At 35.6% G+C, this 27,311-nt stretch overlaps 1 protein-coding gene across 3 annotated transcripts; it reads right to left on the bottom strand.

The window, feature by feature from the left end:
- Positions 1–12: 12 nt before the first annotated feature.
- On the bottom strand, positions 13–27,027 carry LOC141848394 (tRNA ligase 1). 3 transcript variants are annotated; one of them, XM_074736417.1, is made up of 27 exons: positions 26,821–27,027; positions 26,180–26,632; positions 25,222–25,272; positions 25,060–25,142; positions 24,869–24,968; positions 24,175–24,253; positions 20,906–21,029; positions 18,900–19,006; positions 18,543–18,671; positions 16,349–16,413; positions 16,049–16,213; positions 13,965–14,125; positions 13,819–13,850; positions 13,513–13,739; positions 10,268–10,347; positions 8,985–9,050; positions 8,611–8,900; positions 7,982–8,089; positions 5,616–5,713; positions 5,466–5,526; positions 4,923–4,999; positions 4,763–4,834; positions 4,599–4,675; positions 4,242–4,322; positions 2,101–2,203; positions 839–997; positions 13–732 (listed from the first exon to the last, which is right to left on the bottom strand). In XM_074736417.1, exons 1-27 carry the CDS (start codon positions 27,007–27,009, stop codon positions 340–342), a joined length of 3,630 nt encoding a protein of 1,209 aa, XP_074592518.1. In that variant the 5' UTR covers positions 27,010–27,027; the 3' UTR covers positions 13–339. The 3 variants fall into 3 exon arrangements, with proteins under 3 accessions (XP_074592518.1, XP_074592519.1, XP_074592517.1); XM_074736418.1 differs by having other exon boundaries at positions 13,513–13,694; positions 26,180–26,641; XM_074736416.1 differs by having other exon boundaries at positions 26,180–26,641.
- Between the last annotated feature and the right edge of the window lie 284 nt (positions 27,028–27,311).

Raw genomic sequence — 27,311 nt, forward strand, 5'->3', positions numbered from 1 at the left:
CCAGATCAAGTGCACACTTTCATGAATTTCTCATCAAGCCAAATAGGATAAAAGGTTGGACGTATCAAAATCCAACACAACTTTAATTAACTTATTTCACATATCGCATCCTCAAGAATGCCAAAATCCTAAGGGAGGAAGAAAAGCAAAAGAGGACCTCAGTAAAATCTCTCATGCATTTCCTATCTAAAACGACGCTTCTGTCCCAAGTTTTTTTTATTGCATGTTCTGTACAGAATCCATGGGAAACCTCACTCATCTGGCCAATTTCTCAGAATAAATATTAAATGCTCTTTGATCGGATACTCGTTGATGGTTGCTAGTAGAATAGTTGGGCAGTTAAAAGAAATCCACCACTCCACTTACTGTGATCGGTGGTTTGATGTCAATTCTTGTCGCTTTACCCTGCGCAACCAAATGAGACAGGGTATTTGCCTCTTTGGGTGGTGTACCAGGTGCGGTCCAAAGAGTTGCATGAGGCCATTCATTTTTAGAGTCTATCTTTTCGCTGTCAATTGATCCCAGTTGCACTTCTAAAGCAGCCAGCTTGTCGGAGAATAGCAATGCAGTTAAATCAACAGGGACATTCTGCTTCAGGAAGACACCATAGCTAGCAACAGAAGTGACACCGTGACTTCTTTTATGGGCTAGCGTTACATGAGCTTTCATCAGGCTGTTTGACAAGTTTTTGCCTTCAATGAAAGCCTTGGCTTTTGAATCTGTGCTGGCCACCTGTTCAGACACAAGTTGATAGGTTACTGTCTGGATGCAACGGTTCCAGAGAGAGAGAGAGAGAGAGAGAGAGAGAGAGAGAGAGAGAATGAATTCAAAGAGGTACCTTGTCCAGGACGCTCTTAATTTCTTCCACGGGCAATGTGACGGCAGCAAAGACAATGTTTCCAAATTTTCTCTTCTCACTCTCAGGGGTCTTGAAGCCCCCCTTTGCCACATCTTTCAATTGCTCTAGGACTCTTTTTACAGCAAAGTCAAACGGAACCTGGAATCACAAGTTTCAATTTATATTAGTACAAATATAATGATAAGGGAGTGACGTAGCTAGAAAATTATTTGAGTGATATAAAATTTAACAAGTATAATTGAGACAATATTAAGATAAAATATAAAAATGGCATATAAAATGTAAAAATGTTTGTTGTCCATGACATGTTTTCATATTTTAAAATAGTTGCAAAATATATCTCCATCAAAAAAACTTAGGCTGATGTAAGTTTTCTTTTATACCATTCTAGTTAACTAGACAGTTTGATTTCATTTCTCTATATAGTATGAAAGATGATATTAATATTATTAATTAGAAAAACTTGTCATCTCATGCCCACCGCAGGCCATACTTATCTACCTAAGATTTGCACTTACTTTATCACCACACTTCCTACTCTAATCACCTGTTTTTGCATTCCTCACACGACTGACTTCATGATTTATTCGGCAAACTTGTGTTGACCAAGATGGTCACTAAATACCCTCTCAAAGTTGTCGAGAGCTAGGAGTAGCATTCATAAGCATGTAGTCTAGTGGATCAGCAAGGGCATCACGGACAACATTGTCCCCACTGACAATGATTCTATAGGCTTGAGGAGACAGGCTAGTAGGACAGAAGACAAGGACGGACGGGTAACTGGAGAGGTAGATTTAGTGTTGCAATTTACAAAACACAACCTACGATGAATTGAAGAGGTAAAGATTCTAATTAATAAGATCTATGTCATTACTCATGCCTTATAAACAAATGAAATTAAAATGTCAGATTAAAAATGTGTCTTGAAGGAACTGCAAATAACAATGATTGCAACAATAGATTGTTGAGCTCTTTTTTTATCAATGGATCACTCACAAGATTGTAAAAAGGTCTGTCAGAGAAAACAATAATTCCCTTGTTTCTAGAGTGAGTAGATATTGGAGAGAATGGGATATGGAAGTTAAAAATAGGAAAATGTTTTCTTAGCTATTGTAATTTGTGAAATCTGATGTATTACACAAGAGGGCTATTTAAACTAAAAACATGCTAAGGAATGAGCCCAGTTAAACATAGCCAATAGTTTGTTCAGTGAACTGAGTCAAAAACAAGAAGTTACTTACCTGAATTGCATTCAGATGATCAGCATTTCCAAATAAAATCTCTCTCAGCCTTTTTTCCCATCGCGACCACTCCTTTGCATATGAACCTTTGGCAGGTTCCAGTCTAGATTACAATATCATGCCAATCAACATTTAATAGACACACAATACAATGATACAACTAAGAAAGATTTTTGAGAAGCCAATATATAACAATTTGCAGTTGAATTGATATATTAAAGAAATCCACAAACACATGAAAATATAAGAGATAGATAAAAACAAGTGTCCCTAATACAAAAGAAAATAAAAGAGAACGGTTTAGATATTAAAAAAAGAGTGCAAAAAGGTGGATTTGATTAAAAAAGTTGTAAATTTACACGTTAGCATATTTTACATAACTTTGAATCTTCTAGTTTCCTATTTATCACTAAGTTCTAGATTATACCTCATCACCTTTTGTTTAATTTGTTTGCACGATTTAATATGACATTAGTTATCATTTGTCATCTCCAAGATCTTCTGAGCGAAATGACCGACAAGTTACTAATCATTTCTTCCTTCTCAAAAATAGGTACTTCGAACTTGAATTTTATCTGCAACATCTTTACTTCCGTTGATTGTAACTTTGAAAAGATATAATTAGTATTAGTTTCTCTTCCCGTTAAGATTTGAAATGTCATTTTTAGCAAGGATTTTGGTCCCAAACCAGACTGAGATATACCGAATGTGTTGGGTGTTGGTTTTGATGGTTGTCTCGAGCACTAACCCTAAGTCAGAGAGGAGATGTCACATACCTTGCTAAAGTATCATCAGATTGTCTTGAGAAGCTTTGTTGGAGCCTCCCAAAGACGCATCATGTTTGGACCATCTCAAGAAGCCTTGTGGAAACTTTGTTGTCGTCGAAACTACCTCATCGATGCCTAATCGCTTTAGGGCTGTCTCAAGAAGCCTCGTCGAAGCTACGTGTTCAGACTATCTTGGGAAGACTCGTGAAGCCTCGCAGAAGATTCATCATAATGAGGACTCTTGTGAATTTTCATAGAGCCCCACAAAAGTCTTGCCTTCATCCGTAGGTGGCAATGCCATAGTGTCATCATCTCAGGGTTGTTCACATGCCAATGTTAAGCAATGTAAAATGTTTTGTCTGTGCTGCTCAACATGGAACAATTCTTTAAATCATGCTTCCAATATCCACTTTTTATTAGTATCCTGCCAAAGATCATCATCTCTCCAAGTAAATATCAAATTTTACTCAGTTTCTCTTCCAATATTAATCCCTCATCTCTTCATCTCTACCATCATCAAATTTTTTTGCCTTTTTGTGAGATATTTTCTAGCTTATGTGACAAGTTGTTATGTGTCAAAGAAGTTTAGTTCCACATTGGCATTTAGTTATAGTGTTATAACTAACCATATAATAACTAAATATAGAATACAACTAATCCTATAATAACTAAAATAGTATCTATCCCTCTCAATCAAAATGAATAGAATAATAGTTTTAAGCAAGGAGAAGATGCTTTGGTACCCCTCACTTCTGCATGTTAAAGTCCAGGAATGAAAGGGATGAAACAATTACAATGTAACATATCTACCTTATATTACAAAAGGTAAGCCCAAGACTAACATACAATTATCTTTCACATTTATTCTTTTCTTCAAATTACTGTTATCTATGCTAGAAAACTTGAATGGAGAAATATTCACAAAAATTGTCATGATATATAAAATATTATTTACATGCTTCAGAAAGAATACATATGGCCTCTATGCATATAGTTTGTAAGATAAAAAGCAGATCCTCGAACAGGTGTTGGATTTTCTTTTGTGTGCAGTGCATAATAGATGAAGTTAAGTGCTGAGATAACATGGATCAGGATGTGAATTGCAAAGTTCAATGTGTGACTTGAAACTAAATTATTGATTTGCGTGTATGTTTATAAAGATTTGATAATATCAAACTAGAGCTGATGATTTAAGAAAACATCTTGTATTTGATTTTCCATTTTTTCTGACACAATGCATGTTATTAATAACTCAATTATTAAACACATCAATTATTTTAAGCTTTTGTACCAAAATTGTTGCATCAACACAATCAGAGTAATGAATTATTCAGCACAAAATATCACATTTCTAATTTCTATGTTCTAATGTACCTTCCATGTCTGTTGGTATGAAGTCTGTAAAGGTTTATGCCTTCATTCAATATATCCTTCACTGAGTCTGGTAAGGGTTTCCTGCAAAAAACAAAGTTCGTATCCAGATTGTTAGGGTATACCATACAAAGTAATCATGCAATTTGAGAAAAAATAAACAGCGCATAAGAGTGAAGAAGTGATAATTCACAAATTCCCAATTACAGAAGTATATGTTTATTGTTTGTTTCCTTTGATTTCAGGTCCTAGTTTTATGAATTTCCACTTTACAAATGTGCATCTTTACCAGATGAAATGCTTAGGAACTTCAAATTTTGCAATTTGACCACAGTAAGCAAAGCATAACAATCTATTTACCTATCTGGTTTAAGCAAAGGCATCTTCACCACTGAGCCAAATCGCTCATACAGTTCACTTTCAAATTCCCTGCGATCCTGAAGAACATGCCCACCCATTTATCAAGATAGAATGAATTGTAAAATAGTTCAACTAATTCAACATACAGTGTCAGATTAACATGCCTTGCCATCATAGAGATGATAAAACATTAACAACACATAACCTGCATTTGGAGATGCCTTGTCCAAATTTCCCTTTAAAGTAAAGCCAAAAGCAAAGCCAACAACTGTAAGTAGGCAATCATTGTTGTACCTCTTAAAAGTATAGGAAAATAAGAATTACCGGATGGTTTACTCGTTGTAGTACACGAAATATGAAGACAGCCAAAGCATCAAGAGAAAATGGATTAGAATCAGTCCCTGCAAATTAATAAAACAATTTAAATAGTGTCTTAAGGAAGAAATATTAACCGTTTCTGATGAACTAGTTTCTATAAAGAACTCATTTCTATATAGAAAATATAAGGTTGGGGAAAATACCCAAATGTACGTCTATTGGGGACAACAAAAGCATTCTTAACCAGATACAAGGATAGGATGAAGGAAAAAAATATATAAATCCTCTCTTATTTTACTTACACAGAATTATATGGAATGAAAATTGTATAGTTTGGTGATCTCAATATATATATGACAACCTAGGAACTAACAACGAGGGTATTTACCAAATTGCTACAGTGGATAAAAGCAAAGGAGTGATTTGGCACTATTAGATGTGTAAATGATGGAGATCAAAAGATTCTTGAAGGTAAAACAATTATGAAAGTATAAAAAAAATTACAAACTATTTAGCAAGCACACAGAAAAACTTCTTTGGAGAATAAACCTTCTGATTCAGGAATGACAGGAATAGCTGAGGCCTTTGTTGTTCGGCACATATCTTCAATCTGGGAATTAAATAAACAGGTTAACCAAACTTGATAAAATAAAGATGCATATGAATTACTTGGAGAAATTTTAGTTGGTAGATCATTGCCTGCCTCCACACGTCTTCATTTGGGGCATTTTTGTCTGCGAGAGTTATGGCATAGGGTCTCTTTTTTCGCTCATCAGCCACTTTTTGCCAATATCTTCCTGCGATGATAAATTATATGTAGTGAACATGGTTCTTATTTTTAAAAGGATCTGAGTTCATACTAAAATGTTATTTTGAAAGTAATTGCATAAATAACTTTTGAGAATTGAGACAATTGTCAACTGAGGAACACATTTAAAGATTACATAAACCTGATATGAACCTATTACTGGGATAGCATATCAACAAATTTTGATTGTTGAATGAACAACAGGAAAATAGCACATATCATTCCCTGTGTGGGATAGAATACAGAGCAAGCAATTGCAGTCCTAAATCACTCCTTAAATCAAATGGCACAAGAGCAGATACAAGCACAGATAGTGGGGAAGAGTCCAACATTTCCCCAAATTTTCCTAAAATGGAGATTATTATTGAATGGTGCTGACTGATTACTGAGTGGGTTGAACTGTGGTTGGATTTAGTTTGGAAAAGTGGGAGAGAACACAGAGCAAGCAATTGCAGCCCTATATCACTCCTTAAATCTAATGGCACAACGAGCAGATACAAGCACAGATAGCGGGGAAGAGTTCAACATTTCCCCAAATTTCCTCAAATGGAGATTATTATTGAATGGTGCTGACTGATTACTGAGCGGGTCGAACTGTGGTTGGATTTAGTTTGGAAAAGTGGGCCAAGATTACTAGAGTATGTTGGGCTAGGCTGGATGAAGTCTGCTGAACATTGTTGAGGCTCTACTGTATGTTGTCGTGACTAGGCTCTACTAAAGATGGATCAGCGACAGCAGAGACGGGTATGCCTGCAGCAGACAGCGATGGGCGTTGCAGGAGTGGAGGCGCTAATATTGCTCTTGCAGGGAAGAAACAAGAGGAAGTAGAGCTTCAGGGATTAACTAGGGCAGAGCAGTGCATTGAAACCGATCACCCAGGAAACGAGCGACTGGACAGGGTCGGCAACAATTATGCTGTGCTTACCTTTTGGGGAGGGAAAAGGAAAAGAAAGGAAATAGGGCAATGGAATTAAGAATTTTGAGTTTTTTAGTAATTTTTCAACGTGTAAACATATGATTAGTTATGAACAAACATTAGAATCTGTGATAAGCATTGGGATTTATATTTTTCCACTGATTTTAATTTCTTCCATCAATGTAAACACGACATTAAAGAAGGGAATGCTGGAAACAACCTCTAGTGAGTCGATGTTCACATGGACCAGAAGATGTGGGTTCTTGAAGGAAGACACGAACACCTGGGGTTCTAAGACAAGACAGGGACTTAGAAGGGTCATAAGCATGTGCATAAGAGACATCGCATGGAGGTTCAATGACGGAGATATGGCCAATTACATAATGATGAAAGAAAAGGATGACTCTAATACAATGTTAGGGTGAAATTATTTCTTTTGGAATATTTTAGGTAGTCCTCCACTACCTATATATGTGTGTGTGTGTGTGTGTGTGTGTGTGTGTGTGTGTGTGTTATTAATAAGTATGAAATATTACAAATATACCCACATAATTTACATAATTATATATAGGTTTAGAATAGCAGAGAATGAGATTGAACTTGCTACTCTTTTCAATTTAATATCTAATTTGTCAAATGTTATCAAGGTTTCATGCAAAAAACCTGCTTTGAGATGGACCAATCACCAAAGTTAGAGAAGCATTTGCAAAAGGAAGAATTCATAGTGATCAAGGATTAAATCAAGAATTTGTATTAAGCAACCTAGTAATGGTAGGAATTCACAATAGGGACATTTTTAATTTACTTATTATGTTTTCTTCTACTATTCATGTACTTGAGATTATCAAGGAGGATATGGTTGAATCCATAGCAGAGGGCTGAGGGGAAAGAATTTCTAGAATCAGTTCAAACATTTGGCTTTTATTTACACTGTATCTGATGAAAAATGTGTTGGGATAAACAAATAAATTATCACACACTTTACAAATAAAAGATAAAGAAATAATAAAGGACAGTGTACTGCTGATTATTGGTAGTGTACTAGTCTAACAGCTTATGAGAACTGTCAGAAAGAAAATTAAATATTTGCAGAAGATATTGGGAAACCCCAACTTTTACACTATCCTTTCCTAACGAACAAGAATTGTTAGATTAGGGACCAATTTCTCTGAGCATAAATACTTGGCAAATATGTGAATAGCTAGGACATGTTTGTTAAAAACAATTCAAATGTTAAAGGTACTAAGAGCCCGACCAAATAATTGGGACAAGCAGCTTTTTACTATAGAAAGTTTGTGTGCAACTGCATCCTTAAATTTAAAGCTCAGAAAGGTAGCATACCTTTGATAAGATCACCCATCAAGCTGTGCACAGGGCGTTGATCACCAAGACCATCAGGATTATTCAGTATTTCTTTGCAAAGAGCAGATTTAGCACAGCCTGGTATGCCTGAGTAGCAACAAAGTCAAGTGAATACCTCTAGATGAGACTAAGCTAAAAGTTTGCCAAAATAAACTCTGAAATAAGCAAGATAGTTATTAATGTAGGAAGCAAAAAAAGAGCACATGTATTAGCAATGCACAAGACACTTGTGAATAAGGATCATGCCCTAATTACTTCAATGACCTTGCTTGCTCTTGGGGAAACCATAAAACCATAAACTTGAGTAGGGTTCTAACCATTTAGCCTCTAACCAAGGTAATCATGTCCACCACTTCCATTTCCTTTAACATGACATTCATTTAATCAACTTATAAGATCAATCAAACAAATATTTTTCAGGCTATCTATCCACAAATATAACATGGCTAAGCGTGAAATTATGATACAACAAAATGCATATGAAATTCAAAATTATCCAGTAAAATTGGTCGAAATCTTCATAATAAGGTTGTGTCTCATCACATATTCTGATAATTCAAGCCCATTAATGTCAAATTAGCCACTGGAAGTATAAGCGACACATTTACCTGGAAAGAACACAATTAAGCCTTCATCTTTAGGAACTGAGTCCATAACTGAAGCAGTCGGTCTTGAAGGTGTTTCATCCACTTCTTGATGGAGATCACCTTCTTCATCTCTACCTGCCTCTATTATTGCCAGTAAATTCTCAGTGTTAATCAAATTTCCAGCTGCTCCAACCAATACCTGGTTTTGTGGGCTACGCCTAGCATATTGTTCCAAGAAAGGTTCTGCTTCACTGAGATAAATTGAAGAAGACAGCTGTTTGTTGCCATACTTCCTCCGAATAAAAACAGCCCTGAATATTAACATGTTTAGTTCTTGCACAAAATAATATACTATCAAGGACCTAAAGAGTTCAGAAGATGTTAGGAGAAAATACCATTCATCCAACATTTTGCTCAGCTCCCGTTGCTTACCTGCTGATGTTCCCCAAATTTTCATCTGCCTATCAAATTGAACAGAAGAAATCAAGATTACTATGATCTATTATTGTGTTTGATCAAGGTTAAGAGATTTAGCTCACAAAGAAACAGTTGACCCATATCTTTGCTAGTCAAAGTTTTTGGAAGTTCTATGCATGCTTCCTTAACCACAGTTACTAAACAAACAGTATAGTTTTTATCAAGTCGTAGCTTGTTGAAGTTTTTTTCCGACTTCCACATATCACAAGAGTTATGGCAAATTAGCTAGATGCCAAAACTTCAAAATTTGGCAAGTCCAGGTAATCTCATGTGGGCACTATTAACTGGAACAGATGACTAAATTTGGGTGGTTCTATATTACAAACATAAGGAATTGGAATTAATGAGACAAACATATCCAAAAAGACACATAATCTAAGAATAATGAGGTAAATAAAATAACCAAATGAATAAGCATTTCCATGAAAGGATAAAATAAAATAGCAAGATATCAGATCAAAGCTCATGTAGCACACACACCAAACTCGTATAGATTTTTCTCTTTTCTCAAAGTCCTAAAAATTACATAACTATAATGGCAGTTAATGTCATGGTTTAAAATCTCAATCCGTGCTGAGGTTTCGGTCCTGAACCGAAACGATACAGTTTTAGTACCGTATCGTGTCGTGCAAATATAGTTTCGATATTTTTTAAATATAAAATATATTAACTAAAAATAAAATTTTTAATATAAATATTTAAAAAATAATAACATATATATTATATTAATGGAATAATTTTATTAGGCTTTAATTAAGTCTATCTAGATTATCCCAATTATAACTAGGAGTTGATTAAAATTATTAACATAAGTCATTTAATTAAACCTAAATTAAAATCTTCTGCCCCTAGCCCCCACTTGTTCCGCGCCGCCAGTGACCGCGAGCCCATATGACGCAGATGACCCATGCAAAGCGGCTACGGTGGCCTCCGAGCCAGCGCGACATGTCGACAGGGCCTCGGGGAGCGTCGGCACCGAAGACATGCATGTGTCATTCTATGGGCAGAATGAAATATTTCGCCTATATTGGGCAAAACGGCACGAGATTTTAAACACTAGTTAATATACTACACAAATATATGGCAAACACACTAAGCTCATATAAATTTGCCTTTTCTGAAAATCTTGAAAATTAGATAATTATGAGCAGCAGTTGGCATATTAGATAATTGTTTTACAACAAAGGGAGGAAATATTCACCTTAAATAGTAAGTTTTGTAGGCAGAAGGACCATCCTTGAAAAGTATCGACAATCCATTTCGGATCAAGAATGTCCGAATCTGCACAAAATAGAGAATGCTAATACAATAAGACAAGTATAGACAAGAGAAAGCCAAACCAAAGTATTGAAGCCTACAAATCTGACTTTGCAGAAGAAACCTTTGTAAAGAATTAACAAGTAGCTTTAATTTGATAATCAACAGCAAAGCCAAAAATGTTAAATTCATTTTCTAGACAACATATAGTTACAACAAGTTGGAAACCCCACATCAGAAATATTAATGTGAGACTAAACCCAGTGCACTACTAACCAAATTGACATAAGAATACCTCTACCACTCCCTCAAGCTGGAAAGCTAGAGCATACATCCGATCTATGTTCAGCTTGTTATGTGAACCAGAAAGTGTAGGCTAAGATATGACCATAATGAAAAGAAAACATAATACTCATAGCAAGTGAAATAATGAATAAGGAGTTAAATGGAACAAGCAACCAATAATCTCTTTGAGCTATGCTGAGGGTGCAACCAACAATGTCTTTGACTTTAAATCAGCACATTGACAAAGAGTGACGATAAAGAGAGAAAGGATGATATGAAATAAGAACGATCTCAAGAAATATCCTCGAGTGGGCTTATCCTTGAAGTGACACATACAACAAGAAATAATAGACTAAGGGAAGAGAAAAGCGCTTGAGTGAATTCATGGTATACAATATCGTGCCACCTGCTGACTGGCACGGCATAGATTTGCGGCTCGCAATGGCCTCACGACAACCTCACTATCATGGAGACAGTCGCGACCCTTCGCGACCTCCGCGTGGTCGCAAAAACAATCATGACCCTTTGCGACCTCGTGGTAACCTCGCAAGATCACAGAAGCAACCACGACCTCGCAGGACACCACAAAGTCCATAGAGTTTTTTTTTTTAGTTAATTTTTTTTAACGGTAATTTTTTTCCTATCCTATTCGTTTACATTTCTTAATTTTTCCCCCTTCTGTTAATTGTTTTCCTCCTACATCGTTATTTTTTCCCTCTACATCGTTAATTTTTCCCCTCCTTCATCCATCCATGAGGATAAATAGAGAGAAAAAACCTCTTTACCTCTTCATGAGGTAAATAAAGAAAAAATCCCAAGGGAATAGATTCTTAGGAAAAATAAAAAATAAATATAATATAATTTTTAACCTTATAAAATAATACTACTATGAATAAAATTATTATATATATATATATTTGATTTAATTTTAAAAATCCAAATTAAATCCAATTTAAACCTTCCATGTCTATAATAATCAAATATTAATAAAATACTTTTTAATTAATATATTTATATTTTAAAAAGTACTAAAACCATATCGACGTGGCACAAAAGATAGCTCGAAATTTTAAACATGGCTCGAAATTTTAAACCTTAGAGTGAACTAAAGTAAAGATGAATAGTGCACCTGTCTCTTAGTTGGACATAGCAAAATATGAATTCAAAATATTCACTATTCAGGTCTTCATTGGAGGCGGATAAGAGAGCTTGACCTTTGTTGGATGCACAAAAGTGAATTCACAAGATGTTCTTCTCTATATAGGCAGATCTTTATTGGCTTTTAGGTTGCACATATGTAGCTCACAAATAAAATAGAGTTGACAAGAATTCAAAAGGAGAAGAAGATTAACACTTACAAACCGGGATGGTAGGGAGAGGAAATTAAAGGCCCAACGAAGGAACAAGGTGAGGTTAGTAATTGAAGACGAAGACAAAGCATATCCAGATCATGGGGGAAGAAACAAGAGCATTAACAAAACAAGAAATCACAGCAACAAATCAAAAATAAGGAAACAAGAACATGAATACCATAATATGGAGGCAAGCGAACCAAATGTCCATGTTCACAATGGTTTTCAAGTCACAACAAAGAGGAAGAGCATATTGGATTTTGCCAAGAAGTAGAAGTGCCTTGGAAAAGATGCCGAGATAAAGTAGAAACATAAAATCTCAGAAGAATAGATCTAGTGTCTTATGAAGAGGTCTTTCTTCATTGTGGATGGTCACTGGCATTAGGATATGGATTGGGGTTGTAGAGTTTGGAACAACATGAGAGGAGCAGGAAAGCAGTGATTCAAGACGGTGATTGCGATTGAAGAAGACTATCACCAACTTTCAAGAGACAAGTTGTACTAAAAGCATCGAAATCGACTGAGAGGTGTGGTTGATGTGGTTGGGTGGTAAGATGTTAAGACAAGAGTCGAAAGGGACACTGCACATGCCGATATCCTTTCTACCAGAACTCCATGCCATGTATGCGAGTAAAGCAGGAAAGAGTATAGAGTCAGCATAGGTGAGAGATTTAGGCATAGAATTCTCCATCCCCATGAGAATCAATCACCCAAGCTTACAGTAACACCTCCATTCGCCAGTTTTGGCTCCAAAAAACTGACAAGTTATAATGAATTTTAGAGGAAATCCTCAGGAGAGGGTTGCAGTTGAGGCTGCTACTGCCGACTAGGAGGCAAGCAGAAAAGATGTCAAGATAACAAGAATATGGAGAGGTGTTTGTGATAAAGGATGAGCATCGGCAGAAGAATTGACACTGAAGGAGTGTTCCTGGGAAGTTGTACCAAATTAGAGCCTGCTAGGAGGAGCTTGAGATGGTGTCAAAGAGGACTAATTGGATCATAAATCACATGCATTGGATGGTCCATAGTGGCTCGAAGGAAGCAACTTGCAGATGAGAACTTGCCATAGGAGGTAAAGCTTGTGGTGGCCATCCCTGGCTGTGTGAAGCAGCGCAACTGAAGCAGTGAGAAGGAAGACTCACTTGGCTTGCATGGTGCTACATTGCAGGTTTGATTGGATGGAAACTTGTGAAGTCATCCTTGAGTGGTAGCAGTGACATGGGATGGAATGACCCAAGAAATAAGAGAGAATAGAGAAAGAAAAAATGATAGCTTGAATGAGGAGAGGATGCTGGTGACAATGGTAGAAGTGGCAACCTCTCCCCAAGAGGATCACTTTTGTAAACCCTAACTCTAGAAAAGTGGCTCTGTTACCATGCTATATTTGTGGTGAAATTGATCTACTGTATTGACCATAAAAGAATAATCAGAAATAAATAGGAGGCAAAATAGAAACTCTAGACCTAAATATCAATATGGGATCAACCCCACTAGATTGATAACCATATTAATCTAATACCTTTAACATATATCAAAAACAAATCATTCATACCTTGTATGTCAGAAATTTTAACTTTATCATTAGATTTTCATCCTCATCAGCAAGACTTTCATTCATTAAAGAACTGGAGTTGGCATTGCCATTAACACTCTTAAGGAAAGAATCACCCTCTTTGGAGAGTTCAGCAGCTCTCTCCTTGGTAACCTTGAATAAGTTAACATCAACAAAGAAACCTAGAAAGAAACAAAGAAATTCAAAAGAAACATAATAATGGAAAACTGGTCAGGAGCGACTTCTAATTTCCAAGAAAACAACCAAAGAACAAATAAAAACAAGGAGAAGAATCAGGTAGCATACCCCTGTACAGTGGCCACAAGCCTCTGTTTCGCCTGGAAGGTTAAAAAAAAAAGTATTTATGACTTAAAATACATACACAAGTGCTGGCAGGCAATAACTAAGCTGCTAGTTAATTCATAATTAACAAATCAGGCAATAATATGGACCTCATTTCTTGTTGATATCTGCGGAAGACAGAATCACTGTGGATATGGATTACCATCTTATAATGTATGTTGTCACTTGCTGAGGAATCAATTTTGTGGAAGTTGCAGTAGCACTTAAAAGCAGCAGGAAAATGCCTTTGTTTGATTAAACGGATCATCTCCTGTCTCAGTTTAAAATTAATTATGAACAAAGACATAACATAAGAAGCTGTTAGGAAGAAGGCAAACAATAAACATATCCAGTGTAAGCAGACAAAAACTGAGCTGTTTCTAAAGTGAGCCAAAAATCTCCAGCAAAACTAAACAAAAATACAACAATGTGTCAAGAAAGACTAAATAGGATAAAGGAAAAAAAAATGATTTGGCCTTCTAGATGATACATCCATGATCATTGCAGTGAAACTGACATAGTTATGAAACCATGAGTTATTTATACAAGTTCTGTCACCCTCAATCATGCAACTGGCAACATTGACGGGTTTGAAGTGTTAGATATAGCAAACTCAGGTGAACATCAGTAATCGTATTAATGTTAGGAAGAACATGAGTTACCACTCTCAACAATAGCTTTAAGAGTGGAAGGGATAAACACACAGTTTCAGTCAAATGCTTTTGACTGATGCATAGCATATAGTGTTGCACCATGATATACAGATTAGTTTAGCTATACAGTTTGTTGTTTGTGTTTGCCAACTCAAAAATAGTATTAATTTTAATGTGGGTGGACATGTACAAGCAGTAATCTGATATCAGTGCATTTTCTCTCATGATTTGCAATTAGCATGCCCGTTGCAATTAGCATGCCCGTTCTCATATTGCAATGTAATATTCAATTTCTAAATTGAATGCCATCTTTTGCCTACTGGGCCATGAGAGTAGAATGCCTTGAGTCTGTCAGATTTGAGGTCTAAACAATATGCTAGAACCTGCTGTAAGGACGCAACATATATTTTGAGAATTCACACACTTGAGTTTATGTTGTTTCTATCTTACATTATGCATGATTTTAATTGGACTTTGTTATCGACATTATCACATTATTTAAGAACATTATTAATATCTATAAATGTTTGAACATTACTAGTAATCACTAGTCATGCATAAAACCCAATGAAGGGATAGACTTCATGTTGATCCCAAATAGTTGTCACAAAAACATTATCTATAAATTCACAGTTTAGTTTTCAGAATACAATACACATTTATGTATCTTTGTTTGTTTTCACATGTTGTAGATATAAATAGTATTAGTTAAAGTTTATGTGGATTTCCATATTTCTTATGTACGTTTCTAGTGGTATGTAAGAAAATTGTGTAGACAGCCAACCGGGCATTACCTAGCTCATCTGAGGTGCACTAGCAGTTGCTGACTAAACTGTCATGCGGCCGTCAGGGACATTCCAAGGTAGTAGACATGGAGACACACTTGAAGCTAGATAAATAAGCTTGAGAACCTTGAACCAGAATAATTATATAGAGTTTGAATATCTTTGGTGTCTTAGGAGACCTTGTTTGATTGTTAAAAGTGGGATTGTAGAGTTAACATGAAACAATGAGTTTCGATTATATGCAAGTGGATTGTGGAGTGATCAGGGAGATTACTAGAAACATTCTCCCACAAACCACAGTTGAACATTATGGTTGACTGATTTCGTGTTTCCAGTCTGCTAATGGTAGTAAACAGACCATACTTCACTAATCAATTTGGGGGGTTACCAGAAATACTACTCAGCTTTGACCAGTAATTAATCAACTGTCTGGCTTAGGCAAACAGCAAAAATGTAAATGGATGTCAATCTTACTCATGAGGTTTGTCCAAAACCTTAGTGCCAATCTTAGCCAAAAAAAAAAGTCAATCTGATGACATTTAAGATCAATACAGTGTCAAATAACAACCTTCAGAGAATATAACAAACTTCCAGAAATATGTAGTCTAACACACAGAAATCATTTGAAGATTCATACAGTCATGACAATTTAAAAATCTAATAGACATGTGTAGATGTATGATGTATCATCTAGCACATTATTGATAATAAAATTGAATGGTAAACAAGAGGGTCAAAAAAATCAGTATGAACTACCTGCAACTTCATTGTTGCATAGTCAGTTGGATGAGCTTGCAAAAACTTTGAAACAACAGATCGATCAGCTTGACGAGAATGGACACCAGAATCCCCAATCCCAAACCAATCAGCATAGTCAGGGCACATAGAAGTGCCAGCACTTTGAAGAAGCGCTCTAACTTGCTACACATGAAGAAGTCAAAGTAATAATTGGTTTAACTTGCTACAGGCTACAAAGGAAAAGTGATGCTAATGTATCAAAGTTGAAGTAAATCTAAGAGTAAAGAAGGTGCCATAAGATAGGGTCTGGGGCATTACCTGTTTTTCATCTGACCTATTTGCAGCACACACTTCACGCAAAGTTGGTCCCATATCAAGTCCAACTGCAGTTCAAGACAACATAGAATTTGATACATATATTCATTTATCTCCAGTATATAGAGTATTCACAAAGGAAAATTGATGAGTAATCTAGCAAATTTAAGCAGTCACTGTTTTTCTTTAAAAACCTTTCTAATAAATGATAAACAAGCTTATCAGGTACCACCAAACATTTTTCAGAAAGATCAATGAGGCCATCTATGAAATGAGGAACAAATTTAGTAAACGAAATTGATGTCCAAATTTCTAGCTGGCACACTTGCCACACCAATCAGTTACTTTTTCAAGCAGATTACACAAATGGATCCTGCCAATTTAATTTTCTGAAGCCTCCCCTCCAAAAGCTGATTAGCCTAGAAAAACTTTGAATTATTTACAAAGAAAGCTTATCTTCTGTCCAAATCTTTCCAATTGTCACCAAATATAGCAACCAGACCTAACCATCTCCCTGACACTTATTGCACATAACTGTTTTGTATTCTTTCTATAAATTCTTGGTGGAAAATGCTTCCTGTTACGCCCGAGAAGACCTATCACCAAACTCTTCAAAGTGTAATGAGTAATTATTGAGTATACATGTAAATTGTTTTTTCAGGTTTTCAAATATCCACAGCTACCCTACCCCATTCAATTGAGATCCATATGAAATCACTAAAGTATTGAAATAAGTGGTTTAAAATATATACAGATTTCTCCTCCTAAAGCTCAAGGTAGGCTGAAACCTGACCTTTTATCCAAGAAATGTTAATGTGTAAAATGAAAGTTTTCATCGTCTCATAGCCATTTCAACTCTACTATCACACCAGCAGTGCAACCTAGCATTGGACTATCCTTAATCAATAGCTAACACCTACTATTGCAACTTAATATCCTCATTAAAAGAATTTATACTAGAAAATAGAAGAATCTAAGTTTTTGTTCATAGTATTGTACTACAATCTTTTGAGTTACATCTAGAGATAATAATTTACTGGAATACAAAACCTTGATGGAATAAGATAAATGACTATAGAATTAATGAATAACAACAATCCTAATAATCCAATTAGTAGGATTCTAGCCATACATGTCACCTTAGATAAGAAAATTAACATATTCACTTGTAAGGCCCAACCACTGGCTCAAAATGTCAAAGCTCAAGTTAAGTAGTAGCTTACTCATCTAAGCTTATCTGTAGACCCACAATACACAAGTGAAAAATTAGGATGCCACAATCTTCCTCGTTTAAAGATCGGCATCCCATCAAGATCCAAAGTTCAACTCATAACACAAAGTCAGCTTTAATTAACAGTACGTGAGACTCAACAGTGGCTACACTATCACATAGCAGCCATTTCAAACTCCTCAACATGCTTAGGACTAGATCACTCTAATATCAATTGTCACAAATTAAATAAGAGAATTAAAATGTTAATTTATTAGGTCCAACTAGCCCCAAGTATTTAAATCTAAATTAATAGTTGGTCACTCATCTATGCTTATAAAGCATCTTTATTAATCAACATTGCAGCATGTGAGACTAAATAATGTCACAATGCACGATGCTAAGCACGTTGCTTATGTTGACTTAAAGGAAGAGCACCCCATTATTCAAAGTCATGATTCACATCACTAACCAAAATGCATATGGTTAGCACAGTGGCCTATGGTATTGGAGTTATTTTGTTCCAAAGAAATTATGAGAGGTTTCGTTACTCATATATGTCAAGATCGCCAAATAAAAAATAAAGCACTATCATTTTATTAACTTTAAATTTGTTTAAACAAAAATCCATAAATGATCAACAGAACAAGGAGGCATGATGTAGCAAAGAAAAAACATGCATAAAATAAGCTTGTTAAATATAACAATCAACAGAACGAGGCCTGGATACAACCAAGTTTTACCAAAAAGGATAAAACAAAAATGATAACCAAATGTAATAAATCAAAAGCATAAGTTAATAAATTGATACTAAAAAATGAAAACAAACTATTCCAAACTCCTACAAGTTTTGGCTCCTTAGATAGGGAATATAGATTCAGTGTCACATATCCAATCTTTCTGTCGAACCTCTTTTTTCTCCACTTTAATCATTCACACAGAACAAAAACCAAAAATATGACTGTTCAAAATTGGAACCAAGGTTACCTCCATCTAATGACGAGGGAGGGAAATCCTTCAAAACATTCTCCATGTGTTTCAAGCTATCACAGTTGACCATACGTGCAACCAATCCTTCGAGAATTTCACCTTGAACCTTTATATGATCTTTAGACCCTATTAAAACACCAATAGTTCATGTCTAGCAACAGATGACAACACAAGATAATAGGAAAAAGTGAGCCCTCATGGTGTTGGGAGGAATTAGGCACCATAAGAAAGAGATAACATAAGGTGTGATATATGAAGGACTAAACTGACATAGAAAAGAAACCGCTCTACTACAGCATGACACTCACCATGTTAGAGCTTATTGAATAACCAAGCAATATTATCCTAAATTACCTGGAACAGAAATGTCTGCCACTTCATCAAGAGCCTTGCACACAGGTGTTGCAGTCCCTTCTTCACACAAGGCATCATATGCAGCAAAAAAGGATGTGGCTGACTTCCTTTTAAATAAAAGTCCACAAAAGATCAATTGCTCATGAATTAGAATATAGAACGTTACATGAGTTTGAAAATTCACAACTTGAGATGTGCGAATTTTGAAGAGAAAATATTGTCTCATTTCAAAAGAAACAAGAAACCATATAAATGGAAGTCAACTAATTACAAAATATAAAATATGGACAAAAATACTTGGAAACTGCACAATCTTGTGTTAGCAAAAGCCTGCTCTACAAGCCATTAGGAACTAGTTGAAACGAGCCAATTATACAACATATCAAAGAATTATCAACAATAAAACCATCAATTCTATGGTGTTTCCTACACGTCCAAACCATCATCTATAACACAATTTCCTTAAATTAAACATAAAAAGGCAATTTAGGATTTTATTGATTTCCTATCCAATATAGTATCTGAACCTGGGCAGGAGATACCATTCAAAATTCAGATATCAATTAACTCTTGAAGTTGTAGCAAATATCAATCAGATTATGGATCCCAAAACTTTTTTCCTTCCAGTTACATAATTTAAAATTTTATTCTCTGCCAATCTATGTTACTTGGACTTGGATACAAGAACCAACATGGTGTATGTTTATCCAAGTGTTGGACACCCAATTTTTCCAAGATGAGGATACGGGGATTTATTGAAAAGGGTTTGAATTCAGAATGTCTTCTTCCTCTCCACTTCTATCAGCACAATCACAAGATTCCACCTCCCTACATGATGTTGCCAAACTCCATTCCCTTCTTGTGCACAACGTCCTCAGACTCCTATCCTTCCTCACGTGCAATGCCATCAAAATTCCCTTCTTTGCCACATGACATATGTCACCTACAAAGAAGACAAGTCCAGAAGTTTTCGCATGTAACCTACCTCTGCCTCTCTCTCGCTCTCGCAGCTGAGTGTGGCAAATGAGACTCATTTGTCATACCTATACCTATGTCATGTCAACACGCATGCAAGAACATTACCCAACGAATCTGAGTAACATAAGTGAGAGTTGGGACAGGCAAAACAATTCATTCCTCATGTCGACAGGCACACAGAACTCTCTGAGATGATGAAGCTAGTTGGGAGACTTTCTTCATAACAACAACACAACTGAAGGTTTCCTTGAGGCCCACAAGGCTTCCATAATGATGGTGACAAAAGCTTCTGCCAAGCACACACTGCTTCTGTTGACTACCCCACAGGATATCACTACAAAGGCTAGGGTTCAGTCACTACAAAGGCAACAATTGAAGAATAGTATTGTGAAGGAAGCTTCAGCATGAAAGGTCATCAGTTGTGATGAATGGGGAAGAGTAACTTCTCTAGGGAAACAACAGATGATTTGAATATAAACAACGATCACAATGGAAGGGAAAAGGCAAATGCCTTCCTCCACTTCTCTCCTTTTCTTCCTCTTCCTCTTCTTCTTCTTCTTTCTCCACTTCCTTTCCCTCCTAAACCATACCAACTAGTATCAACACAGGTATGCCTTCCAAAAGAAATTAACATTACTTATATACTTGAAGTCACATATTATTCATAATTTACAGAATATTTCTGTCATAAACTTGATTTGTGAAGATTTTTTAGATTTATCTTTTCCTATGATTTCTTCTAGCAATAATTTTCCTGAGATCATGAACTAAATGAGGCTTAACAGGTGTAGAAAAGTACTATGTTAATATGCTATTGAGTTCACACATAGTTAACATAACTCAGAAGACTTGGTCTCATTTTGAGCCCATAAAAGCCCCAATCAAACAAATAGACAATCTCACTTTATCAGGTCACAAAAGGTACCTAGTGGGAAAGTCGATAAAATTGCACTAAATGAATAGAAGCAGAAAAAAAGTTTATTTTTATCAACAGTAGCAGGCAGCACTATAGATATATGCAATGCTACCTTGTTGAGAACAACCAAACTTGATTTGTAGGTAGACGCCATTTCCGACAGAATGCAATTAAATCAGGAGTTGAGTAAAACTTAGGTTTACCATGGCCCAGTTCTGTAACAGCAGTCACCACAACTGCCAAAGACATGATAATCTATGAGGAGAACAGAACTAACATATGTTAAGAAACACCATATAGAATATTACCACAGCATATTGAAGTATTAAATTGAAGGAGCAAGGAGCAAAAGATAGAAGGATAATTAAATGTTATTTAGACTTGCAGGGATTTTCAAGTGGGCAACTAACAAATTACATGATTAAAATCAAAAGACAAAATTAACATCTGCTGAGACAGGCAATTCTCCAGTGACAACTAAATTCCAGAAATTTTTTTTAAAAAAAAGACTAATATAACCACCAAATACATCTCAACAAATTGAATTATGTGATTATTCCAAGAGAAGAACAACCCTTAAACATGCAAAAAAGAGTGTGGAATGTGACAGATAAAAACATAGAATTTTTGGTCAGACTGCTTATCTGCGGAAAGTTTCTTCAATACATGATATGCATACCACAACCATATCCCCTGAGAATAATGCCTTAGACAAGTCACAAACTTGAGTTGGTACTATCCTTGCCCTGAGTTATTCTCCCAGAGAGTTGCAACAATGATTGCTGCACATTGATAAGAACAATAGCCATTCTTTTAAGACGATTCAAGCAGCCACATCAGCATATTCTAGAGTTCATCATATCATAGATTGTGCAGTCATTATGCGATTTGACCAATAACTGGACTCCATGTATTGCTTTTTTTTCTTTTTGATATATGTTAGCTCACCGAGTCAATGCCAATCTATTAGGTTTGAAACAACTAATATTTATAGAACCCACAATTGGAAGTTAAGTCCACCTTCAAAAGCAATTGGCAGGTAGAAGGCTTCCATGCATTCCTTATTTCCTCAACTCTTATAGAAAAAAGATATACTTGAAAACTAAGATTATTGTGTCACAAAATTTTCTTGTAAAGAACAACAATTTTGCACATTAAGACAAGGTTTTTTAGAAAATCATTATGTTTTCTGTCAATCAAGGATTAAATATATTATTATACAAGGATTAAATATTTGATGATGAAGGGAAAATTTTATATTTCCAGAAACAGAAGTTTTGATTTCCAAACATTTACTGATCATGTTCAGAAACAGAAAAGAGAATAGCACCTGTCTTATTCAATAATTTCTGAACATTTACCTGAAAATTGATAGCTATGGACTTTCAGGATACTGATTGATACTGGGTTCTGGTTTCTGGATACTTAACAAAACTTTAGATGTGTGGGATTTTAGTTTTTCATGTGATGGACCGAGTATGATTGTTAATGTAAGTACTCGGTATCGATATTGGACATCCGGAAAACTTACAGTGGCATCAGATTGGTAGGATCGTATTCAGTAAAAAAAATCAAAAAGAAAAGAAAAGGCATAACAAAAAAAGGAAAAATAAATAAATTTGTGTGACCTATGATATTCTATATCACCCATGGCATTTTCATTAGAAAATAAATAATGAGATAGTAAATATATTTGATCATCAACATCATGTACTATTTTGTGGTGATGCATAAAATGTCAGCTTATGTCCAGAATAATATAAAAGATGTTGATGGTGCCAGTCATTACTACTCTGATTATTATATAATTATAATCTTAATTAATTATCTGATAATTAAGAGTAACTAATCTGATAAATTAATTAAAAATTTAAATGGAATAGATTAAAGGCCAATTTATTGAATTAAATTGGAGAGCTTGATTACAAAAATAAGAGTAATTTATACAACTGAAATTTCAGGGGGAATTAAAGTTAATTAAAAAATAATAAAAGTTCAAATTAAAATTTTGAAAAGACCAAATTAATTTTACAAGAGTTATAGAAATTAATTTGGTGAAGAAATAATTTTGGAAATTGTTTTACAAGAGTTGTATAATTTTAAAAGATTTAGACTCTTTTGAAATTAATCAATTTTCAAATTAAAAATTAAGAATTTGTTCCTAATTTAACTAATTATTATCCGCCTCTCTCTTTCTCAGGTATTATCATTGCTGCCACCAACCAGGCCTACCTATGTCACCATTGTTGCTTGTCGTCCTCTTTTCTCTCATTGGACACTAGCACTTCTATGGTACAACCAGATCTCAGGCACGGGCAAATACAGTTGGACGAATTTTTCTGCAGCTTCCACAAAGGTACGAATGAAAATCGTTTTCATTTGTTTTAGATTTTTTTATCTCACATCATAGGGAAAAGCTAGTCAGGCCAGTAGAATTCTTTTCGTTGGACGTATTCATTAAGTCAGATCTGATTTTCTATATTCTTATTTCCTTTGGATCCTACCTTTTTCCTAGCAGACATTTTGCTAAGTCAGTATTATCTTAAGATCACAGCAAAGAGTGCCATGTCATAAGTTTGATTTTTAAGATGTTGGAACTAGAGAAGAGGTAGATATATAACTTGATTTTATCATAACAATCTTTAATTGCAAACAAATTTGTTTTCACTCTTATTATGAGATTTAAAAGATTAATTTTCACATTGAACAACCTCATACACAAGATTTAAGATAATCATTGTGTAATTATATGGAACTAAATATGTTTTTCCTCTTTACTGCACAAAATTTGAGAGATCAATTACGTGTTGAACAACTCCTATAAGGCGAGTTTAATCTCAACAGGCATAAGCCTGAAATGTGGTCATCACTTCCTAGTCTGTTACACTGTTCACTTAATGACTGAACCTTAGAACCCATATAAGATAATGGAATTCAAATACATGATTGTTGAGATAACTTATGGTATTGCATTAACTTGGTTCTTTTTTAATACAAAATCAAGTTGCACTAGGCTAAAGTAATCACTGGTCAGAACAAAAATCTGTAAAAGGATCTGGAAAAGGGAATTTTGATACAGAAATGTAGTTAAATATTAAAGGTCAGCCCGGTGTACGAAGTTCCCGCCAATGCAGGATCCTAGGGAAGTGTCGAATCACATTGAATCTACTATCAGAAATGTACTTAAATATTAAAGCATCATAATATAATGCTCTAAATTTCAAAATAACAATAATAATAAGAGCTATGAAATTTATTGGTATGAAAAATAAAATGCATCAAAAGCACACTAACATAACACATACAGTATATCCTTGATCTGGATTCCAAAAAAACAAAATCTGATAATAAAAACAGATAAGGCAAAGGAAACTTCTGTACCATAGTCATCAATAGGCCGCTGTCCATGATCTCCTAAAACAGCAGTTACCAATTCCATTGATATACAGATCCGATTTTCCTTGAGTAAAAAAGGGTGAGGATCAATTTGATAAGCACCACAAGAAATGCTATAAGAGGAGCGTGTTATGCATGATTACTAAAATATTACAGACAATATCCTTGAAGGAGTGGAAATTTCTTTATTCATAAAGCCCAGCAAGATATTCATGGTAAAAAAATTTAAGAAAAGCAAATTCACTACATACACACACAAACAGCACATACTTCATAATGAAATTCAGTAAAGGACAGACAAAATGACACAGCATATTTGAAATATTTTACTGAAGATGGTTTTGTTCCAATGCACAAATGGCTACAAGTCTTTATTTAACTTTTTTTTTTTTTTTGCAACATGGATGCATGCTACCTTTTGGCACATTGGTGCACCCATATGCCATGAGACACATGGTGGCAACTTAGATTCTGTGCCAAATGCACAGGCCATCATAGTCAATAGTACAATATTTTTATCCTGATATCTTCCCACCAGGATCGCCAACTAGCAATTGTAGATAACAAATTTTGTCTAGGTAAACGATGATAAATTATAGCATACATTGTTTAAAATATCTTCAGTAAAAAAACTCTAAATTATGTAAGTTAAATCCACGCACAAAATTTTAAATTATACCTCCAGGAATTTATTAAACTGTGCTTGCATTTTTCCTGCTTCCTTACCCCATGCCTCAACAAACATCCGGCTTAGGACAAAAACACCAACTGCAGTGTATCTATATGGAGGAATATGCTTTCAGCATCATATATTTGATATCAAAATTGCAGCTACAAGTAATTAAATTTATAGTGCAGCATACTGCGTACATGTTTCCAAAACTGTTTTTTGCATAAGCTCCACCTTCATGGCCAGCGTACATAAAAAGAGATCCGGAGTGTTTGAGAGAGGCCTGCACATATATAGATCATGCATGAATAAGACAAGCATGGAATCATATAAAGAAAAGCAATAGATAAATAATTTTGCACCTCTAAGATAGCTTGCCCATGAGAGACCATCTCTATCATTCTCATTCTTATCTGCAAACAGAACAAAGAGGACACTGAATAAGAAGTGTGCAATTTACTTTGGTGAAGTATCCGATTTACTACAAGATGACAATTTTCAACAGGAAAAGGCAACAGGTACATAATGAGAGTCAGGAGTAAAGGTCATAATTATTAAATCTGGAACAATTGAAAGTGCGACTGGAAAAAAAACCAGAACCAAGTCACTCGTTCAGTCAGTTATGTTCACATTTTGGAGTTGTGAAAAAACTAACAAAAAGGCAGTTCAACTGCCAGTTCTTGCAAATGGGAAAAATCAGTTATACCATTCACCTAAAAATCATAAAAATGTCTGTTGATATATATGTCATTAAACCAGTGAACCAGAGATTATCTAGTTTGATTACTGATTTGATTTTTATAACTATGCTAAAAATGGTTTGGATTGCAAACCATGCTAAGAATGCACTAGATATTTCTAACTTAGCCTTGATAATCACTTGGATACTGACTATCATCATCAAGAGAAAGTCCTCCAATGTATTAACAACGTGCTAAACAAGTGGAACCCATACTGAGGCATATTTCATGAGACCCATTGAAGTTGCAGAAATAAATAATGTTAATTGTTTAACCTCATATTCTTAAGAACATGTTTCTAACTGGCAGCTATCTTAGTGCCAACCTTAAATCCTTAAAAAAGAAGACATTCCTAAATTATCTTGCAGAAGCTCTCAATTTGATGAATTAGACATCTGGGCCACTACTTAAAAGTAAAAAAAAAAAAAACATAAATATCGTTTATGTTGCTTGTTATTATGGCCCAATTGCAGTGCAATTAACCTGAAACAAGAGGACAACCACTTACAAACATCTAGCATTTAATCTCCCATAATTTTCAAATACAAAAGATAAATGAAAAACTCAAAGCGGGAAATACCTCTTGATCCGTTTTCTCATTCTCGAATTTTGGATAAAAAGTAGCTCTAACTTGGGCCAGAGAGAAGGAGTTATTGTCCACATTAAAATCCGCTCCCAGCGGGCCCTTGAACAACTTCGCCAAGGTGTTTCCGCTACTGGCCGTTCCCTTACATGACGCGGCCACTGAGCTCGTGACATCAACCTCATCTGGCGCAGCCAACGGAGCGCTCGCGGTCACATATGATTTTGGCTTCCACATCACCTGCGGATGGCTGCTCGCAGGTCCACGGTTCGGCATTTGCGATACGTCCAACGCCCTGGGAGGAGAACGAGCTTCAAAATTATCAGCGAGGCTCAACCCGCCAATTCCACAGGTAATCGATGACGAAGCATCTTCTGATGTGGGAGAAGCCGGCCCCGTGGCGTCCGTGACAGCTGCAACAGGCCGCTGCTTCTCCCTCCATCTTGCGGTCTGCTTTCCCTACCACAAGAAAACAATGAAACTGCATTAAATGAAGATATCTCGACCAAGAAAGAGACGCAGATCAACGAATCAAGAATTAATGGAAGGCGAATGCACGGGGGCCTTCGCATTGGTTTTCGATCAGTTGAAGATCTACTATTAGACGGATTAAGGCAACAGGAACAATTAGAGGTTACCCGGCGAGGCATCTGAGATGGCGAAGATGAGGAGGCAGCAAAGGAACGGCGGAGGGGGAAGGCGAGGATCGGAGCCGAAGGCGAGGGAAGGCGGCTACGGAGGAGGAGGGGAACGAGGAACGAGGCAGATGGGGAGCTGAGGTTGTGAGCCAGAAGTCGGAGGAGGCGACCCTGTGAAGAGGCCGACATTCAACCCTCGCCGTCGCCTTCGCCTCGCCTCACTGCGTCTGTGCCACAGCGCCACCGAGGAACCGATTTTTATAGGAAGCATACACGGACTGGACTGGACTGTGGTTACTGGGCCGCTGCACCTCAGGCCCGGCCCAAAAATACGAGGAAAACGAAAGATTTCTTTAAGAAAAACCTCGAAATTCCTATAATTCTAATAAATTACTGAACTTAATAAAAAAAGAATATCTTATTTATTATTATCTCAATCATGTAAACAAATATTATTTTATGTACACAATAATTATAATAACACATTAAAC

The sequence above is a fragment of the Curcuma longa genome, chromosome 17 (assembly GCF_044706935.1).
Source record: "Curcuma longa cultivar G26 ecotype Majalengka, Jawa Barat chromosome 17, ITB_CL_G26_1.1, whole genome shotgun sequence".
NCBI lineage: Eukaryota > Viridiplantae > Streptophyta > Magnoliopsida > Zingiberales > Zingiberaceae > Curcuma > Curcuma longa.